The sequence below is a fragment of the Aplidium turbinatum genome, chromosome 4, assembly GCF_918807975.1.
Source record: "Aplidium turbinatum chromosome 4, kaAplTurb1.1, whole genome shotgun sequence".
Lineage (NCBI taxonomy): Eukaryota > Metazoa > Chordata > Ascidiacea > Aplousobranchia > Polyclinidae > Aplidium > Aplidium turbinatum.
Window position 1 is genome coordinate 314,025 of NC_137475.1, and position 22,351 is coordinate 336,375.

The following is a 22,351-nucleotide window of genomic DNA, read 5'->3' on the forward strand; positions in this document are numbered from 1 at the left end:
CCGCGGTTTCACCCAGCTGTTTATATCTGGCCCTCCTGTAAAAAAGGTTGCACACCCCTGCTATACGGTATTCACTGAGTCCCTAATTTCCCCACGGCTACATTCAGCTGCAGAAGAGCACGTCAGACACAATTGATCTAAACCCGATTGTGGTAATACGCACGCATCCAGTGACCTCAACAATGAAACAATTGACCTTTGCTTTTATTTTCATTATTTTGAACACTGCAGGAGATGTGAACAACTCTTCAGTAGCCTACTGCTGCTTGAGGTCGTACGACGTGGAGTTGATATTAAAAGTGTTTCCACCAGTTTTCGCCTCTAACGTGGCAAAATAAATAACATTCTAGCAATGAACACGAAGAAATTCTGCCAGGTCCCAATGACACCGCCACCAGTCAGAACATGTTATACGAGGCCAACGCCCAATTGTGACCCTTATAGCACTCAGTCAGAGTTAATCCTTGTTTAATATTTACCGAAGAAAAAAGTAATAGTAGGTTAGGTGTGGAAATCAAAACCAGGCAATCGAAATGACAACTTCCTAGTATAACCACTACGACAAGCAGCTGACGGCGAAACCATCACTGAATGGCTCATGGTTGGTTCGACGTGTCAGTGGCTGTAGCAGAATTTTGTCGTTTTAAAAGTGGCTACCTTCTAGCAATGGTCCCCAACATTCGTGCAATTGCGAATCCCTTTCAAAAGCTCGCCCCACAACGTCTATGGTGCGAAAAAAAAATTTCAAATTGCTTACCGACATGTGAATTTGTAGTGATCGGATTTCAGCCTTGAATTCTATTCATTCCGGGCCCAAGGTGGGAGCCACTGCTTTTGTGTGGCATCATAAACACTGCGCTCAGATGAAACCATACTAGATCAGCAGAGGTGGGCAGTAGCGCCGCTACTTTGTTTGATAGCAACATTTCTGTAAGAGGAGCGGCTACAGCTGACACTACTTTTTTCCCAGGACAGCCAATAGGCTTTATATTTGCAGCAGTTGTAGCAGAAGCGCGTACTAATTATGATCCAACAGCGATAGCGCGCCGCCTTAAGCAGCGGATTCCCACCTCTGCGGATAAGTTGCCTTGAAAACGTTTGAAACAAAAACATTCACTTCCTCAAAACTCTACTTTGTCAACAAAGTTTCTACTCCGGGTTCGACTCCAGCTAGGAGCATGAGTCGTTGCTTCTCTATAGAAGAAACTACAGACGCTCAGAAACAGCCAGGTAGATGGACGGCATACCACAGGACTTGCTAAGCAACTCACTAAAATAAGTTAAAATTTCAACCATTAAAACTTGAAGCAATGAACCGTGACAGTGAGTACCGTGACGTAACAACATATGAACAGCTCCATAGAGTGGCGAAGTATACGAAGACAGCAGGTGTACTATCAGCCAATCATAACACAGTATTATAATGACGTAAACAAAGTGCACCTCGAGAGGTCAACTAGTACTAGATTGAAGAAAGTGATGCCGCGACGAAAACAAACCAAACGATTGTTTCACCCTGTTTCAACCTCGATGAGTTTCATCACCTTGTCTCTCTCCTCGCTCTGGAGCGCCAGCAAGCGTTCAATCCTCTTCTCCTGCTTCTTGTCCATCTGCAACTCACAAAACCAACAAGGAGGAAAGTTGTGGAGAAAGATACTTCCCACTCCCAGGGGTCAACAGAGTCCGATACTGGGGGGCTCCCAACTTACCGTCTTCCTTTCTTCCGTGAAATTTTTCACGTTTTGCGACTTAAGATCCCGAATGCGACGTTCTCGTTCCGCAGGAGGAATCTTCTTATTACCGCTAATCCTCTTCGAGCTCTCCATCCATCTCTTCGTCTGCATCTGCGAGAGATCACTCATGGCCCTGCCAAGCAATAAGATGATGTCTGATACTTTCAATCACCAAGTCAAGACTTCGGTGGCTACCAGGGTTGCCAGAGCGGACCGACCTCGCAATGTTTCAAGTCAGATCATGAGACTTCGATAGCTAAGGCTAAGGACACACCAGCATCAATCCGACACCACAGCCCTGTTCAAAGCCTCTGAGATGTCTCAAACACCGACACAACACCTTCATACAGTTTTATTACTTGTCCTGATCTTTCTTGAGCGTGGCAAGTCCTTCCGAGTGAATGGCGGTGAGGGAATCGATCAAAGCCTCCTTCCTCTTCTCCGGACACAGGATGATCGGTGAGGATGATCCAACATCCTAAGGATGCAACAAAAATTGAAACCAGAAAGATTATAAACGATGGATCTTGCTGCTGAGCGTGCTTGTTCGGAACGTATGATTCCATAAGAGGAATATCTGGAGGTTTATCAAAGCCCAGCAACCTACAAAGCTGATAAACCATTTGCCGCGATGTCTTCGATTGCATGGGAGCTAAGAGCAAGATGAGATCAAACTTGCACCACAAAAGTCATTTTAACGAAAAGTGAGGACGTTTTGAACCGAGAGTAAACAGGAGACTGTCGCAGGCCAAAGCTACAAGCTAAGAATTGTGGCAACGATGGCTGAACATCGAGTCAAAGGTTGCTGTGGGATTCCAACATTGCGTCAATCTCATGCTGCCACGTAACAATCATTGTCGATAACACGCGCGCATGCACACACCTGTAAGTGGTGAAAGTTGTTCTTCTTCCTTCCAACCAACAGCAACCTGCACACAAAATGACGTCACAATCATTCTGCAAACTCATCAACCAATTAAACAGCGACAACTCACCCAGCCAGGCAGCACCTGGGCTTGATATGATCAATCTCGTTTTCACTTCGTCGTGACGACCTGGTCTGTTTGTAAAACAACGATGTCATTGGGTGAAGTGACCCGGATGTTTATTCGAAACCAGCCAACCGCCCGTTAACTAACTGATCACGTGACACAAATCGTCACCATGGCAACCACAGACGCTCACTTTCTTTAACGCTCTGTGGCATTCCTTCCTGTGGGCTTCCAACGCTTTCAGATAAACCGGATGGGATTCCAACGTTTCTATGGTGACTGGAGCCTGAGCGACGACATCTGCAACAAACCACAGTTGGTTTGTAACTTCTTCTATGACGTTTGTAGAGGAAGAGCCTTCGACGATTCGAACCAAACCATCAATCACCTTCGTTTTCCTGTTTCTCCTCATTTTTAACACAAGTCGATCTGCGGACACTGCTTCCGACTTTCCCGCTTGGTTTCCCACGCTTGCTCCGCTCCACCATCGTGTAGTTGGATGATGCATCTCTTTTGCTGTCGCTAGAGGTGGTAGACTCATGATCTGTCGAAGTTTCATCCTGGAAGGAAGGCGGAGTCTAAATATGGCTCAAAGCAGATTGGCGCAACAATACTGCGTCATCAGCCGAAATAACCAATCAAGCAAAGCCACGTACAACAACTAGCACTGTCGCTTGCACATCCTCTTAGGTTGGTGAATTCATGGACAAGATAACAAGAAACAAAACCGAGTTTGGATGATGATGATGTCATTCCTAATTCACTTACGTCATCGTCTTCGTAACGCTTCAGTTGCTGTTCGTGTTGTTTCAGAAGTGACTCTTGGTGGGCTTTCGGGTTTTCCAACGCGCACGCGATGTCTGCGATACAACAAAGTAACTAGAATGCACAACGTCACTAAATCACAACTGGGGGGGGGGGGGGCTTAGTAAGTGTTAATGCGCAGTTATGCCTTAAGACGACCGCAATGGTAATTACGCGTCGCTGTGCTCGTGCCTGCTATTGGGCGACGGACGGACTTCTACGTGAGCAGTTACTGAGGTTTTAGTGATTCATTCGAGAATAACATAACAGAAAGTACACAGAGTATTCAGAACAACACACAGGGCTCGGTAAGAACACAGTGCACTCGGCAAATACATAGCGAAGAATCATGACACTGTGCTTTGGTTTTATTCCATATCTTGAAGCTTACCACTAACTTGCACCTACCCATAAGGTCGTCAGGTACGTAGCTGGATAGTTTGATCTTCACGAATAAAGTCGTGGAATCGAGCGGGACGCTGCTGTTGTGGAACAATGGGATGTACCGGTAGCCTGTCTGAAGGCTGCTGAATGGAATAACGCGCTGGCCGATCAACTGCCGGTTATCTTCCAACAGGGTGAACCGGAGGAGAGCCAGGTCCGGGCAGATCACCTGCAACCAACTCAATTGTTGAGTCACAAGTTAAACTTCAAGTGATTACATAGCACGTTACCATGGCGACCACTAGCCGTGCCAACGTGCAGGCTTTAAGTTTAACTGGAGGCCGATCTGTTACGCCTGATAGCATCAAAATCGCTAGTATAATTTGATAATAGTATAGTTGGTACAACTATAGTCTTCGTGTATATTCTGAAGGCGCCGAGGGTCTATCCTTTTACCACTTCCCAGACTACACTGGAAGGCTACTAGAGAGCAGCCAGTCTTTGGTTTCATCATCCATGACGCGCAGACGTTCCACTCCATTAGGTGGGTTGAAGATGGTACAGTCATTGATGATGTGGTCTGCGGTCTGTTCCTCGGTACCACAATAACAAGAGGAGAAAGAGGCCATTGGTGCATGGTTGAGCGGAAAAGCCCGACGCCCGTACGGAGACGGTTAAGGCGCACCCACGCCTGTCGTTGTAATGTTAGGCCGGTGGGACGGGTGTCGGCATCGGGGATGAACGAATGGAATCTACTGTGTTTGACATCTACTCAGAATTCCATTTATGGTCCACCCAATTAGCCGCAGAAATGTTTTGTCCATCTGCTTCGTTGATCAGAAGTTGAACGGCTGGCACGAATGGGTGTCTTGATTTCAGTCGACTAGGGTGCTTTTGTGGGGGAGCAGAGATCTTGAAATGGAGAAAATGGTTGGGCCCCAATGCCTGTCGATTGAGACAGAGTGGCTTCTTCGCGACAAAGCTTAGCAGGTTGGATGCCAGCGAGAATGGGGAGATTGTCCAGTGGTGTGAGACGCAGGCATCCGGTCACTGTGCACAGAACGCTGTTGATGGCAGTGAGCACTGCTGCACCAAACAGGTGCACAGTACTCTGCTAAGAAGTAGACAAGGGCGAAGACTGCTATACGCAAAGTGTCAGCCATCCCACCCCAGCTGGACCCTGCCAAGCGCATAAGCAGCGCAGAGCGCGATGGGAGTTTCTTGTGCAGTGATACCAAATGGTGACGGTACGTGAGCGATCTATCTAATGTTACCCTGAGGTGTTTTGGTACGGAGCAGAAGCACAGAAATTTTTCGTTGTTCAAGACATTTATCTCACGATCAATTTCCCGCTTATGTAGATGGAAAGCTGCTGTCACAGTTTTGGTTTCGCTGAATTTCAGTTGCTATTTCTGGAGACAAGCTGAGAGGGCTTTTATGTCCTTGCGCAGGGTGTCTTCAAAGTTTTTGTAAGACTTTGTGGAGTGGAGAATTGCCAGGTCGTTCGCGTATGCGTATTTTAAGGAGACCGTGCTTGGCAGGTCGTGGATGTAGATGTTGAAAAGAAGTGGAGCCAAAACTGATCCCTGTGGGACGCCATTTCTCAAGCGTCTCAATCTGCTTCGCCGTAAGTTGCCGGCAACTTTTGTGTTATTGTTACCATACAAATAAATAGTGAACTAGATTTGGCGTTTGTGCTGGAAATCCGAAAGTGCATCTGGCAACGCTGGTAAGGTGAAAATTTTTGTGGTTTTGTTCAACTTGAAACTCGGAGTTTTGCAGTGATTTGAGATTCAGTGATTGCACTTCGGCAGTTTAGATTTTTAAAACCATCACTTCAAAGAGATGTAAAGTAAATTTAGCCCGGAGTTCAAAATCAACATTACATCGGGGCCTCCTACCGTTATCATAGGTTCGCACGTTGGTCAAGCCTGTGCAACTATGGGATTTACCTGTCTGAAGGAGAACTGGTCACCATAGGTGGGATTGATCCCGTTCCCGACAACCACATTGGTCCGGAATTCCTTCCTGATGGTGTCATTGGGAAGGCCGTACATGTCAACCTCAACGAACGTGGAGATGGAACGGTCCCCGACGAATTGTGCGGAGATCACCTGAATATGTTACATGCGGGTGACATCATGGCAGATCTCAATGGCGGTCGCGTTAATAACTCATGTCATTGCGCATGTGATGAGAAGCGTTGTGATTGTGAGGTCACAACGAAGACAGTATGGACCGGTCATCTGGGGTACTCGACCGGATCGCACCATAAATGGGAAGCAACCCGGGAATCCAAAGAATTTTGATCTGACAATAAATCAAAGAAACCTGCACGTCACACTGGGCCGCGATGACGCCATCAAAGGTTGACTCCGAGAAGGGATCGAAGTTCCTTCCTCCCCGCATCAACAACTCCGGTTGGAGGAGATATCCACATCTTCCATTCGAGTCGAACTTTCCATGGTTTAGTTGAATTCCAAGGTCTGCGAAACCAAATCCCCGTCAGCAGCCAATCATTGTGGGTCACCATTGCAAACATGTACTCGATGGTGAAAGCGGTAACTTCAACCGCGTTCGTCTGGTAACTTGAACAGAGACCGGTTATTCAACCAGAAAACACAAGCCATCGACAACATTTCGCCACCGCATGGCGGCCATTGTTCTCTAACAATAGATTGAGTTTCGCTTTTGGTTCAAGACTTCAGGTGCATGACGTCACTGACCGTTTGTCTGGAAGTTGAGAGAGACGAGTTGGCATCCAGCGTTCCAGAAGATCTGTGGCATGTAGTTCCCGGAATCCACGCGCGACCCGCGGGGGTAGATCCGGCTCAGTTGGCTGCGGTTGTAGCTGAAGCGCGACAGGCATCGTCAACTATGACGTCACATACGGCGGAACAAGAGGCGAATGTGCGGGAACTTACTTGACAAACTCGATGGCGTTTGCTTTGAGAAGGTTGAGGCCTCCATTCTCACTGAACGAAGACATCTGGTGGCAATGCTTTTGACTCTCATCTGCAACAATAGTGGCCGCTAGAGGAAACATGATCAAAGTGAAGCTGAACAAGTCAATACACATAACTTTTTAAACTTCACGTAATGTCGCGACAATGTGTTATCTATCACAACACATGCAATTGGGCGAGACAATGGTGTCACGTGGCGATACCTTCTTCAATCTTCTTAAATCCAGGAAACTTTACAGATTGGCAATAATTGACGAGCGCGGAAAGACAAGGATGGATGTTGGTGAATGAAGTCTTGATGTATTCGTAGCTCAATTCCAGTTCTTCCTCATCACCTCCTCCCTGAAACAATCCACCAGCATGTGATACAAACTTTGGGTGCGAGATTGCACAACAATGAAGACTGTGATGCCACCATCAACCTAGATCATTCCTGGAGTGAGAAAGTGACAACTTCTACCAGCGAGTAGTGAAGGAAAGCGAACAGAAGCAACCAATCCAAGAGATTGCACGTTGGCACATACTTCATTGCCGTTCACCTTCAGCTCGAACAACTTATTCTTACTTTTCTGAACGATTGCTTTGTCTTGACCGAATCAAGGTTGAGACTACGCGTAGTGGCGCGAGAGGAGAATGGCTTGACTTGAAGATTCTGCAACACAAAGAGTGAAGTGAGTGAAGACTCAACTTGCTTGTAGCAAACATCGGAACAAACTCTCACTTCTTCTGGAAGTGGCACCGACTCTGTCTTGTTGAGCGGATGTCGTAAATCAAGAGATGAAGAAAATTCCAACTCAGGATGGGCAACCTCTGCAAGAAGACAAGGATAATAATACGAACTTCATCAACAGAAAGTGATGGAGATAATTCAAATCTATTAAACCTAAGAAATAACCAACTGGTTCAATGAAATATAATGATGCATATTGCTCCATGAATGCATATTGCTCCCCATGGATGCAAGTTGCATCACATGGATGTATGTCGTTCCTCAAAGATGCATATCGCTCCCCTGAATGCAAGTCGCATCACATGGATGTATGTCGTTCCTCAAGGATGCATATTGCTCCCTATGGATGCAAGTCGCATTGCAAGGATGCATTGGTTCAAAAAGGATGCATATTGCTCCCCATGGATGCCAGTCGCATCGCATGGATACATTTCATTCCTCAAGGATTCATGTTGCTATTCAAGGAAGCATATTGCTCTCCTGGATGCAAGTCGTATCGCATGGATGCATGTCGTTCCTGAAGGATGCATATTGCTCCTCTGTATGCAGGTCTCTCCTTATGGAAGCAAGTTGCCCTCCGTGTCAGCAGCATATTCCATCAACACACAGACCGAGACCGCCTCAAAAACTCGACAGATAAACAACGGGGTCAACTAAAAGACAGCATTTCATCACCTGGCTCTTCATCCAAGTTGCAATCTCGTTCCATTCCCTCCAGCTGACCTGCAACAACAAATCCCAGTGAGTAACCACATAAAAGTAAGCACTCCATGTGGTATTAAAAGGACTCACCTTTCTCTACATCTGGATCAAGTCGTTTGTTCTTGATGAGAATTTTCCGCTTCAGTGCGTTGGGGGAGGGAAGGGGAACCCCCGGCTCAAGCTGGTGAAAATAAGTAGAAAGTTATATGGTTTAATCCACACGGTTGGTACACCATCCACACGAACGGTACATCAACCCACACAGATGGCACACTATCCACAGGGATGACACACCATCCACATTCCACACGGATGACACACCATCCACAGGGATGACACACCGTCCACAGGGATGACACACCATCCACACAGATGACACACCATCCACAGGGATGGCACACCATCCACAGGGATGGCACACCAACCACAGGGATGACACACCATCCACACGGATGACACACCATCCACACGGATGGCACATCATCCACAGGGATGACATACCATCCACAGGTATGACACACCATCCACACATATGGCACACCGCTCACGAATTCATGTTGTTTAAGCATTTCACTTGTGCCCACGTTCAACTGCTCATAAAGATGTTCAAGCACGCTTTAAATGCACCAATTGTCGCACAGAAAGTGGCAACCCCTACTTATTCTCGTAGCTTATAAACCACATGACTTCTCAAGCTTTCGGCTGATGGCAGTTAGATGCAACCAGCCTGACCTGACGATAGCTACTGCAACCTACCGGATGGTCTTCCAAGGATTTGCTCAACAGAAGATCTCCGAACACTTCTTCGCAATACTTTGCCATCTTCAGCTGTTGAGGCTTGCTGAAACAAGGCATTGTCACAAACAAAGTTGAGTGATCAAAGAAAATGTTATCGAAGACAAGGTTCAGGTATGTCATGTTCAGGTACAAACAAGATAAAAAAGGAAATCGCCGCTCTGGCAACAACCTGCAGTGAGTCTCAAACGAAAGAATGACGGGATACTCTGACGTCACAAACGCTGAGTCACGAATCGCCTCCAACACGCTCTTGAACACGACGTCAGTGCACATGGCCTTCCCATGGGTGATGATGGGGTCTCCTGGCTCTCCCTTCCCGTCCCAGCAGTCCAACTCCACGCACCTGGAACGCATCAGACCAGATCATCGGCCACCACGACCAATGACGAGCGATCCAACAATCGACTAACTCGAAATGAATAGCTGGCCTAATTAAACGACGTCACAATGGACGAAGCAAACTCTAATTACACGCGAGATGCCAAGCGTTCCAATAAAGGTTTCCATCCCAACTCGATAAACTGGAAGCTTTCCGACCCATCATCGAGCAGCACTTCAGAGCAGTCGCTGAAATCGCCGATTACAACAACAACTCCGATGGTGAAACATAGATCGACAAACCTGCAGCCAGACAAAAGCACGTGTCTGTAGATATCCACTGACGACTTTCCTCGGAACTGACGACCTGCGTTGGAGGAAACACCATTACAATGTGTCCATGACAACGGTGTCACGCTTCGTGGCACGTCAATGGAAAATGTCGTCAATCACTACTTGATAGTTACGCCATAAGCACTGTCAATGACGCACCGGTGAGGTAAGTGTTGTGGGACGAGTTGATGAAGTAATGACTCAGTGGTTGATCCATATCGTGGCTCAGAGTCACGTGATCAGCGCAGACGACCGAGTTGTCATCACTAGCCAAGTAGTCATAGAAACATTGTCGCGACAGTCTCCCTGGAACAGAGACAGAGATATTTCGTGGCTCAGCGTGTGGAGATGAAGAACCAGCTGGATATCTCAAAGAGTAGCAAGTTATGAAATGTAATTCCTTCATTCTCACGACCTGACAAAGATAAACCCCATTCGCAAATCCTACTTTTATTTGGGTGTTGACTTTTTGTAAACGGTGTCAACGGGAATTGTGTGTTCACAAACAAACCAGGAATTTCTAGAAGCAGAGGATGCGAAGGCGCTTGCTCAGAGTAGAATGCGTAATGAAATAGTGTTGCCAGATGCTTTTTGAGCAAAAAGTTTTATTCTTGGTCAACTCAGAGGTACACTGTTCAGGGTTGTAAAAAAACCTTCTTTTTTTTTTAATAAAACGCAGCCCGCCAGGCTTTTATAGGCAAAAACGGGCATTTTGGTAAAAAAAAAAACGGGGTTTTACGGACAAAAATGGGATTTACCATGCAAAAATAGCCGAACGATTTTATTTGTAGAATTTGTTTTACCGGTATTGTCCATGCAATATGCATTCATGTGAAAAATCATGCTCCAAGGCAGTGAGTTGCTGATTGCTTGCTAAATGTAACAAGAAGTAGATTCAAACATATACATTACTTCTGTGTTTTCTAGCAATAGCCGCAACAAAACTAATGCTAGACTGAAGATAACAATCTCGATCAACACCCAAACTTTGTGGCATTTATGTGATTACTGACAATCAGTTCTTGAAAATAAAACTTTTGAGAAAAACTTTATTGCATCGCAAGTGTTGCCACTAGTTTTTTGTGAACAACTTTAAAGTTTTTTCAAATTGGAGCAGAATACCTCATATGGCAAAACCAATTTTATAGATGTATCCATGTCTTTTTTTAAAAACAGCCTACCCGGGTAGCTGCCCCCTGCAACTCTGAAACTATTTCCCCATTAAAGCCATCCCAAAATTTGTCAAATCCAACAAATTTAGTTCATTCATACAACAGTGTTAGAAATCAATGCTGCTCAAAGCAATTAGACTGAAACCTGAAAATATAGATTTACTAAATAAGCTACTGCTACGCAAAACAATCAATTTATCAACAAGTTGCTTTAAAATTCTTAGATGAGTGAATTTGTGGTAAATTTCAAATTGTAATTTCTGCCGGCCAAATTGTGAAAAAAAGTTATTAAAACCAAAGTTTAGTTTTGTTGTATCCAGACTAGAGATGTAAATGCAAAAAAAACGAACCGTTTAAAAAAAAACAAAAACGGCATCCATCATCAAGAGCACTATAATGAAACTAAGCTGCAAATTGCAAAAAAAAAAAAAACGCGTTTAATAAAACACTCGTTTTTTTTTTTTTGCAATTTGCAGCTTAGTTTCATTATAGTGCTCTTAAAAAAGATAAAACTAATAAAAATGGTTTTATGATTGTGCTGAAATTCCTAAGTGTTTGTGCTTGGCAGCAGCATATGTTTTTAGCATAGTCCTACGTTGTTTCGCTTTCTTCTTCATTCTCAGGCATGTTTGCGGCAGTAGACCTGACAAACATTGAATTAATGCAATTTGATACATGACATAATGTGGATGAGTTAATTTCTTTTTACTTTTTCAATATGGAAGTACCCTTTATGGAAGTTAGCCTACGATGTTAGTATACCGGTACTGGTTATTCTTGTACACACTCAATGGGTTGACAAAATTTTGGTAAAAACAAGATGGCAGTATTCAGAACACACATTACCTTGTTTGTGGTAATTTACTAATGCAAGCTATTGCCAATGGCTTGTTTAAACAATTAAACATGTTTTTTAACTGATAGCTTAACAACGATGTATATGCTTTATAAATGTTGAAACAGAAGTATTTTTTTCGTGTGTTGTAAGGTCTTAGACACTTTGTCATTGATGCTTCTTGCAGATCATTTGTGACATAATGCAAGAGATCTTATCACTGATATTTTTAGCTGTCAAAAGTAAGTGCATTTGTCAGAAAAGGTTTAGATTAATGTTCCTTTCAAATGCCCACCACCCATGTTGACTATTGCAAGTAACCACCAACCCCGAATGAAGAAATTTTCCCTTTAAAGTGGAGTTTTTCAGCACTGTTCACATAGTGAATAAATGCTTCATAATACTTTTTCTGACAAGTATATATAAAGTTTAACCCATATTCCTGCAATGCAGGATAAAGATACAATACAAACATCAAAGATGAAAACTTATTTTATTTGGGAACTAGGCCTGCTACTTTTTGAGATAAAAAGAAATTGACCTCTTGTCGTCACGCACCAATAAAACCATCACGCGCAACTTAAATTATTTTTTATTGGGTAGAGAAAAGATTGACGAAAAGTTTGGCAAAAACAGAAAAGTGCTAAAGTCTCAAAGTCCAGCAAACTAGTTCAAATTGGACGGATTAAGTGCAACCATACTTCTTTTAAACATGTCTATGACAGCACAATGGTGTGATTAAAGGAAAACAAACATGACTATGACATTACAAAGGAGTATTGAACCTCTTCAGGGAAAATAAAAAAACATCAAAATGTTTCCATCTTTCACTACATTTAAATGTGATTTGGGCTAAAAGTTGGCACTTTAGCACTACACTGCTTTTGCGAAACTTTTTATCAATCTTTCCTCTAGCCAATTAATTTTTTTTTTTTTAAGTTATGCATCATGGTTTTATTGGTGCGTAACAACAAGAGGTCAATTTCTTTTTAACTCAAAAAGTAGTAACCAAAACTTGTTTTAGTGTTCATAAACAGAGAGCCCACCCCAGAAAACATGGGAGTAGAGCTAAAAATTATCCAAATATGTTGAGCGGTTCTTGAGATATTGCCGTTTTTTTTATTGCTTCTTATCTATGAAGCCATCTAGTGGCTAAGGTTATTCACTTATAACTCGAGAACCGCTTGTGTGGTTTTCATCAAGTTTGCACCAAATGCACATCAACTGGAACAACCTCTTGACGTTGTACTGGAACGGAATGGCCCGATTCGGTGAGTCCGATCCCTTAACGGGGCATTTTTTCAATTTTTTTTTTTTAATTATCGGGTACCGTGGCCTAATTATCATTGCCGTTTTAGGGTTAGGGGTTAGGAGTTAGGGTTAGAGGTTAGGAACTCACCGAATCAGACTCACCGAATCGGACTCACCGAATCGGACTCACCGAATCGGACTCACCGAATAGTAGCAGACCCTACTGGAAAAGGTGTGGAGTGCTGGTCAAAAGTGCCTTTGTGAAGCAGAGAAACAGGACACTGACCACCTGGTCCTAACATGCCCATTAACCAAAATCCCAGGTGGCTTCGAAACTGTACACGAGTGTGGTACTGCATTTAACAACTGGCTGGACCAAATTACAGACAATACTTGAGATGTGCCCACCATAAGACACTGTTACTACTATTTGAGACGATGAGAAATCTTTATGGCTCGTGTGTTGAGACTTGAGATCTACAAAATTGCAATGACAAAACATACCAGACATACAGTCTGATTTGAAATAAGTTATACGAGTTATGAGACTGTTTGTTTGTTGAAAGAGATGCTATTGCAACGAGTTTACCCTTATTGCTGCATATTGTGACATTTAATGTCAAAATAGGTAAAAAAACAAAAAACTGAGCTCGTTTTTTTTAAAACAAAAAAAAAACGTTTTTTTACATCTCTAATCCAGGCCTATAGTAACTATTTGATGAAAGATGGCATTAGATTAATTCTTTAAGCTTGTAAAAGTCTTGGGCCAGATTTAACTGAAAAACTTTGTATATTTTTGAGCAGATAAAAACAAAGTTTTAACTAACATCTAGCAACACGTTGGTAGAATGCACTCTGCGCCTTCACATCCGTTCAATAGTCCTTGGGTCAAACACATTCAGCACTAGGCACGACAATCATCGACATATTTTGGCAGCATCTACCAAAGAAACTCAACTGTTTTTAATATTCTTGACACACGTCTCGAACTTTTCAATGATGGCTGTTGCCCGCTTATTATCAAATGGTGGCGCTAGTATCTCATTGAGTCGAGGATCCCGCTGGGATTTGTTGAGCCAGGCAACAAGATGAGGAAGCTCCACATGGTCTCCTCTTCCACCAGTGCTGCAACAAAGATCATCTCCCACCGTGAGTCATCACAAGCAGACTTGGACAACTAGACAATTCTAGTTGTCGAATTCGATAAATTAGAGAGAAATGTCTGTAATTCTAATTTAATAAAAACTTGTTTGCTCTAATTGTAGTTGTAATTCAATTTCCAGTTTTGGTAAAAATTTTAGTTTGTCCAACAGTATTTTTTGGCAAAAAAGGATACTGCGCTCTTATCAACCTTATCCAAAGAAAATGCAATAAAACGATCAAGATCAAAGTGTCATTCCATCCCTTGAGCAGCGAAGTCATGAAAAATTTGATTAATCTATCAATTCACTGACGTCACAATGTATATTATGACGTAAGTGGTTTTGGCGCTGTGATGGTGAAATGACACTTTGATCCCAAATTTCCACATTGGCGTTTTTGTCCAACTTAAGAAAGTTCAAAGTTAAAATTCATTTGTTTATGGTTAAAAAAGATATGTGACAACTGCGTCCAACTAATTCTAACCTACTGTAGTTTAAATTCTACTCTAATTTGTGAAAACTTGGGTAGCTCTAATTCTGATCCTAGTCTAATTTGTAAAAGCTTAAATTACTCTAATTATAATTATAATCTAATTTCGAAAGGCTACAAAAACTCTAGTTGTCGAAGTCTGATCACAGGGATGTGTTTGTGTATGTGTTGAAGGAGTCTTTGTATCGATTCAAATAATGCTCGCATTTCGATGACGTCAGATCCGTCGAGGAAGTGACCTCTGCTGACGAACTCACTGATTGGGTCATCCTCATGTTAACAACGTCATTAAGTGGTTTAACTTATTAAATTTTAATGCTGAGAATAAATATTTCATTATTGCATCACAAATGACTTTCGAAGCGAGCAAGCCAATGAGAACGCGGATGGAGACAACGAAGCGGTCGCGGCGGTTAGAGCGTCTTCTCTGCAGCGGAAACCTGGGTTGCGCGCTAGGCCAAGTCAACCCTTGAGAAGTTGAAACAATTTGTTAAGTGCAGAACACACTGTCTCCCAGTCAGCCACCATCAGAGTGGCTGTAAGCGATCTGGCAACCTCCCAAATGACTACGAAAAGGTCCCCGGCCTCACAAGGCAATTAAGTTGTTCAAGCAAGGAGCGGACTTGGTGCAACCCTCACAAGGCAACCTAGTCATGGCTAACCCCCCGGCCATTCCAACCAGTATTTCGTCCAGCCCTCGCAATACGGGGGAACAAAGGACGTAAAACCGTGAGCTAACTAAATTAACTTAAATGGATTTCAACTATGTACATTGGAAATAAAGCAAATGTGCTTTTACGAGTTCGAGTTTACATCGTGGAATATCCTTTAAGCCAGAATGTGAAGGGCAGTTACAACCAATAAAGGCCAGAGCTGAATTCAAAGTTTACTTGATACAAATCGGAATTTATTCACCAAGTACTCGCGTGCCAAATTGGCACGTTTCGCGCGCGTGCCGATGTTGCGATTGATCCTGCGCCACCGAGCTTTCAATCAAACCGCTTGTCGGACACGCGTAGTGACGTAGTAGGTAGATCCCCTGCTGGTACCTCGCTACAGCGATGAACGACGATCGGGAGAATCAAACGAATCGAAGCCACATCTTGTAAACATCGCCAGCGACCTGGCATCCGCTGCAGCAATTCGCTCAGGTCCGAAACAAGAGACATCGTATTAATCTAACTAGCAATCCACATGGGAATGGAACTTGAGATTCTTTCCAAATCACAACAAGTTGGGCCGCTAAGCAGTTACAAGACAAACTTACAGCTCATCGAAGACTCTGTCAAGGTCTTTCCGTGGCAACATCTGCTTGACCAACTTCTTGTAAGCATCAAAAGTGAAGTCACCGGGGGATACGTCATCGTTCTGCGTGTGAGTACGTCATTAGGTCGCATTGAAAGAATAACGATAACGATGAAGGGGATGTTTCAACAAGTCTCAAGGGACGCGTGCACGAACAGTTGGTGAAGAGTACAACGAAGATTGTTACGCGAAAACTACTAAACGATCTCATGAACCTGAAACCGATGCAAAGCGCTCGATATTCCAGGGTTGTCGGTATTTTACCCAACCCAAAAAAACCCAGGTGGGTTTTTAAAAAAAAAAAACACTTAAAAAAAACCGATAAAAAACTCAGAGTATCATATTTGTCCATTTTTTATCAGAAAATTGAAAAAATGAACCAAAGTACTACAAGGTACTTAAAACAAACTTCAAATTAGGACTTAAGGATGTGATTGTGAAGGAAATTTCCAAGGATAAATTGAAAACACAGTGGATATTTCTGTATACAAAAATCAAGTAATGCCACTTTGTCTTACACTAAAACTCATTTATGCAAGAAGGCCTAATAGTTAAACAACCCTAGTGCATTATTTTATTGAGTTATGCCAGCATGTACTATGAGTGAGAGGCACTTCATTGGTAAAAAGTAGTATTTGAGGTGAAATAAGCATGAATCTACCTTTTTTGCATCTTTATTAAATAAAACCCAATAAAACACAAAAAAAAAACGTTTTTTTTTAAAAAAAAACATGCGAGTTGGGCTTTTTTAAAAAAAAACGGGTTTTTCTCAACCCTGCGATATTTTAACCCAACTCGAACAAACCTCCCTCACCTTCGAACAAGAGAATCCGCACGCTTTGAGATTGCGGAGAACATTCTTGTCGTTCTTGTCGTGGCCGAAGTGCTTGGCCAACCTTAATAATGATTGCATGTTATTCGAGATTAATTCGCTCGCTATTTATTAGATGCTTTATTAATAATTCAGCACAAAGGATTCGCCACAGAGAGCGGCGCCGAATCACGAGGAGGGCGATCAATAAAATCTTGTAATTAACTTCAGAGAGCGACAAGTCTGGCGAGGCTAACGGCGCAAATCACAAATAATGATCAGGACGGCAGACCACAAGTTGATGGCAAACCTTGACAGAATAAACAAACGGAGCAGCTGTTCACGCGTCATAGCGCTAGTGCCATTGTTCCACAGAAGCAGCTCGACAATGCTTTAACTGCACGAGCGGTTCTTATCGATTTTACCTTTTAACAGGAATGCCTCCCTTGCTGTTGAGCGAAAGCGTCACTCGCCGCCACCTGCAACGAAACATCAATTTTGCGTCGGCCAACGTCATGAAAATGAAACTGTAACAAATGCAAAGGCCGTTCGATACCGCTAGGAATAAAACACCAGCAGACCAGTCCACAACGCTAAACCAGTAAGTTCAACCTTGGAGGAATTTAGATGTTTTTCTTTTGTCAACTTAGATGGTAAGATAACTAATATATGTCGTTTTGCATCTTTCAGACGTTAAAATCAGTGTCAATTGCTTCCACACGACACGTTCTCCCGCTACTCTTCCTTCTCTGATGCTTGACAAGTCAACCCACTGTTTTACATCATCCCCCACATTCGTCTTATCCTGCACTTCTTTCCTCCACCAAACCTTTAAAGTCCACACGACCTTAACCAATGAATGTGGGGGCTGGACACGTGGACAGGAAGAGCGAAGTATGAAGAAGCAGAACTAAGACGGTTGACTTTGGTGAACCACTTAGTGAGGCAGCGATATTCATCTGACTGAGTGGAAATATCTTCGAGGAGTGAACCACGATCCCCATATGGAATCGTAACTTGTCATTCCATTACTAGTTATATATTTTTTTTCTTGTAAAATGTTTAAAATACTGGCTACGCATGGCTATTTTCATTGTATGTAAGAGATATAAAATTTATTGGCCAACACTTTAAACGTCTTGTTTAACGCAAGTACTGCATAATACAAAATTTACACGTGTGCTGGAAAAAAGTTGCGTAACAGATTTCAATAGCCAAGTAGTGAAAATCCATTAGGTAGCATATTGACATTGAAAACTGTGCATTACTGTTGCCGGTAGAACTGTTTAGTTAGGACTTTAAGATGATGGTCAACCTACTGCTACAAATGAAATCTGTGAAGTCTGTTTCATGTGCAATCTTATTGCAATGCTTTTATGATTTCAGCACAGATGAAATCTTTTGTTTCAATGTTCAGTTTGTTTAGCTCAGTACTTTTCAAGCCCTTTTTGCTTGAGACCCAAATTCACTGTTTTGGTGAAGTAACTTTCATGGCTCACTGATAATAATCTCGCCACATGTTTAGTTTCCCTGTAATTCCTTCATAATTATAACTAAACGTCTAATCGTTTGAGAACCACTGCTCCAAGCTAATATATTAAATTTGCTTCTCCAGCCTGAAGTCTAATTGATAGTCACCCAGTCTCGAAATAACGTTTCAAATACCATCGTCACAGTCCTACACTATCCGTTAATAAAGTGTGCAACGTGTCAAAGTACTTAGTCAATCAATCACTAAAATACACTTTGTAAAAGCAGCCACAAACTGAGAACAAAATGATCGAACAACAAACTAAACGAGCCAAAATATGATGTTTAAATAGTATTTTTCATGCACCTCAGAAAACTTACTGTTTCTTCATAATTGCAAGTGGGGATAAGTATCGCAATCCTGGACGATGAACGACATGGTTCATTGATTTTACCCAGCTCTACATGAAAATAATAAGATTGTGGTTTGTTGGCTCAAAAAACTGGTTAACAGAATAAGACACAACAATTCAGGGTTATAACTTAACATAAGAGAATAAGAAACAAAAATATGTGATGATGATTGTACCTGGGCTTGTTGTGGGGTGGGTGCGACAAATTGTATTAAAGAAAGATTCCCAATCTCAAATCCATGATAGACCGAAAGAATGCGACTCGCAAGATCAGTTTCAGAATCAGATTGTTCGTGGATTGACTTGGGATCCTGAAAGGGTTGCACACATTAAGATTGCCCAAAGTCAATGCCACTGTGTCGGTGATACCAAACAATTACTGTTGGAAATTTCTTCAGATTAGAAAGCATTGATAACATCTCCTACCTTTAAACCAATTCCGCAGGTGACTTCTTTAATGTGGCAGCATTCCACAAAATTTACTTCCTGTAAACAAAACAAGACTGAACCACAGAACTTATGTTTTCATTGAATAACAAGACAACACTCATGTGATAAATATGGTACCTGCTGGTGTGAGAACGACCAAACGAGGAAATATCCATCTCTATCAACTTTCACGAGGCACGTTTGCAATCCTTGGATGGACCCACCCTATCAATACAATATACCAACTGACAGATTGGCTTCTGAAATACTAATATTCTATGATTGTTCATGAAGATTACACTTTTCAGAACTTATGCAATGCATTCAACTATGAAGAGCAGAAAGATGCAAACCTTGCACTTACATCTTGCTTCTTTGAAAAATTCTCTCCTTGAATTAGAAAGTCAGCAACATCAGTGGAACATAAATCCATAGAAGAATCGGATCAGATCAAGATGTTATAGAGTTTACCATGACTCTGGTAAACTAAGGTTACTATAAAGTTACAGCTGTAAACAACGGGTTTACAGTGAAATGAAACTATTGAGAAAACAACTCATTACTGGAGAACCTATTGTGTTGAACAAACTTCACAATCCACAGGCCACACCTCAGCACCACATTCATCTCAAGTGATGTAATTTGGTCTGCTTGGCATTGAGTACTTTTTGCAAGGATGCCAGCGCTAGGTTTTTCCACCTCGATCTGTTTTTTTTTACCACATCTGGGTTTTAAGTTGTTTTTTTTTCAAATTTGGGTAAATCTAGGTTTTTCGGTTTGTAACTTTTCTTTGTAACATTAGATTCAAAAAGTTGATGATACAGCTCAACATAAAATTCCAAAACTAGCACAAGCATGATGGCTTTCTCGAGAACAGGTCATCAGCAGCATATTGGAGCAGTGGGAAGCGCTGGTTTTTTATTTTCAGTCTCAATGTAGGACTGACAAGGTTGATGGTGCAAAACGGAGTCATGATGCACTTAGTGCAGTCGTGGGAGCTTAAAAAGTGGTGTTTGTGGGAAAATTTTTTTATCAAGCTGATACTTTTCTCAGACCTTCCCCATATTATGCAGATGGCTCAGAAAAAAATCCCCATCAATCGGATGATGGAAAACCTCCTTTTGGACCCATTTTCCAAATGACGTCACAATCCCTTTATGAAAATTTCAAGTTTTTCAAAATAGGACATATTATACATCATTTTTTAGCTTTTTTCAAGGGGAACAACTTTTTCTATTAACAAGAACCCTGAAAATGTACAGAAAAAGAGTTATTACCGATTAAGCAAAAGGATAAATCTGTGAATTTCAGGCAAATTTGAAATTATTCGTCACTGTTGGACTTATTCTTCTATATTCTATAACAAACATTAAATAAAGTAAGCGAAACGTAAATTGAAGCTATCATCAAAAACAACAAAGATGTTGCTTTCCTCCTCGTCTTGTCCCGTTTCATATCTTCATTGTACGAGAATTCCTTTTCTTCGGTACCAACATCGACGTTATGCAGAAGTGAAAAAAAGTCTCCATTCTTAAGTTTTTCGTATAGTCTCTGGAATATGTCGTTCATACAAATTATTACTTAGATACGAAAAAGATGTGAAACTATCTTTGTATTTGAAGCAAACTTAGGCTACTATACTATTACATTCAACACCATGACATTCACCACACGAAGAAACACATGCCATTCCATAATTGCGACAGGTGCAAGTTTTCGTTCCACATGGATTTTTCGTTGATTTCTTACATCTGTATCTAATTACTTTGGTCAATGCTTCTGGTGCTATAGGCATATCCGTCATTATTGGGACAAGTTCGTTGTTGCTATTGTTTCTCCATCCCCATTCACAAACATTGAATTTAAATTCTAAAGACGTAACCCATGGAAGTAGGCTGCTCTTTGGCTCGGTGGTAGCTTTTCCGGTGCAATTATCCCTTCGCATGCCATGTAGTAGTCCAGTTTTAATCCGGTGATGTCCCCGTTACCGAGGGTGGCCAGATTCACCTCCAAATGCCGCAATCGCCTGCACACCCTGCCTCCACATCGATCTGTCTAACTCGTCCTCTCTTGTTAAGCCCACCTTGCTGCTTTCTTCCTCAACTTGCCTTTTCCACGTTTTCTTGGGTCTTCCTTGTTTTCTACGACCCTCCACTCGCAACTCCAGCGCTCTTCTCAAAACATCATCTTCATCCCTTCTCAAAACATGCCCATACCATCTTACTCCATTCGCTTTCACCAACTTATCAACATTCTCATTCAACCCAAGCAAGTTCATAAGTTCTTCAGTATTCCTTTTGTCCATCAGCTTCACACCACACATTGCTCTCACCATCGCTCTCTCAGTTCTTCTTAAAATCGCCAACTCGTTTTCCCGTAAGCACCATGTCTCACTTCCGTACAGCATTGTAGATCTCACACAACTAGTATAAATTCTTCCTCTCATTTTCAACAGAAATCTTCTACCACACAACAACTCTCGACACTCTCTGAATTTCACCCAATCAAACCTTACTCTTGCAGTCACTGCCGCTTCACAACCACCACTTGCATTCAATCTATCTCCTAGATAGCAAAAGGCATTCACGGATTCAAATTCGTCATTCAGCTTTTCAACAGGACCAACCATTCCTTCTTCAATCTTCCTGCATCTTTCACATTCAAAACCATCTCCGGATCTGCATGTCACTCTCTTCATCTTTGCGCATCTCCCATGCACCCACTTCCTGCATTTTGTACACTTAACAGAATTCGCCATCACTCTTCTTCCACATACACCACATGGGTCAATTTTGCTCATTGTGATTTCCCCTTCCAATCCACTTATTACGACCTTTGTTTTTTTGATGTTCACATGCATACCTTTGCATTGAAGCGACTCCTTCCAGATCTCAAATTTCTCTCTCAGGTCTTCCATTGTGTCACTCAACAAAATACATGTAATTGTCATGTCTAAAAGTAAACAAAGATAAATATTACATACAGGGTATCTTGAATTGGACAATATCTTAAAAGTGTAAACATTGTTATATAATCCCTATGTAAAAATACATACCTGAGTTTAGTAAGCGTTGAATCTTCGTTGCCACAATACCAGATCTTGAATGCAGTTATAGAGGCTTCTCCGACCTCGTTTTGGAACTCCAGACATTGCTGATAATTGCAGAATTCTCTTTCAGCGTTTCAGATTTTCGCAAACTTCTTTTCCCATTTCCAAATATCGATGACATTGTGTCGCATCCTGACCATGCATGGAGGAAAAGAAGATCTTCT

The 22,351-nt window shown here is 42.2% G+C and overlaps 1 protein-coding gene across 1 annotated transcript; it reads right to left on the reverse strand.

Annotated features, from left to right (window-relative positions):
- Window positions 1-191: 191 nt before the first annotated feature.
- Window positions 192-19,581, reverse strand: LOC145768467 (1-phosphatidylinositol 4,5-bisphosphate phosphodiesterase beta-4-like). Its single transcript, XM_082579964.1, has 31 exons — window positions 19,443-19,581; window positions 19,217-19,303; window positions 19,076-19,135; window positions 18,826-18,960; window positions 18,618-18,697; window positions 17,192-17,245; window positions 16,770-16,851; window positions 15,918-16,018; window positions 13,977-14,143; window positions 9,920-10,066; window positions 9,731-9,794; window positions 9,279-9,452; window positions 9,068-9,152; window positions 8,402-8,492; window positions 8,285-8,332; window positions 7,601-7,689; window positions 7,445-7,531; window positions 7,083-7,221; window positions 6,838-6,928; window positions 6,640-6,764; window positions 6,245-6,399; window positions 5,866-6,027; window positions 3,938-4,142; window positions 3,494-3,585; window positions 3,114-3,285; window positions 2,919-3,025; window positions 2,729-2,793; window positions 2,617-2,662; window positions 2,093-2,211; window positions 1,710-1,866; window positions 192-1,610 (listed from the first exon to the last, which is right to left on the reverse strand). The coding sequence occupies exons 1-31, from the start codon at window positions 19,509-19,511 to the stop codon at window positions 1,512-1,514; spliced, it is 3,354 nt and encodes a 1,117-aa protein (XP_082436090.1). The 5' UTR covers window positions 19,512-19,581; the 3' UTR covers window positions 192-1,511.
- Window positions 19,582-22,351: the final 2,770 nt, after the last annotated feature.

What these genes read in the sequence shown, in the direction of transcription:
- LOC145768467 (XM_082579964.1), bottom strand. Translation starts at nt 19,511, where the DNA reads ATGGATTTATGTTCCACTGATGTTGCTGACTTTCTAATTCAAGGAGAG. An exon ending in AATCCTTGGAAGACCATCCG is followed by an intron (nt 8,493 to 9,067) that starts GTAGGTTGCAGT and finishes TATTTTCACCAG; the next exon opens with CTTGAGCCGGGGGTTCCCCT. An exon ending in GGAGAAACAGGAAAACGAAG is followed by an intron (nt 3,026 to 3,113) that starts GTGATTGATGGT and finishes GGTTTGTTGCAG; the next exon opens with ATGTCGTCGCTCAGGCTCCA.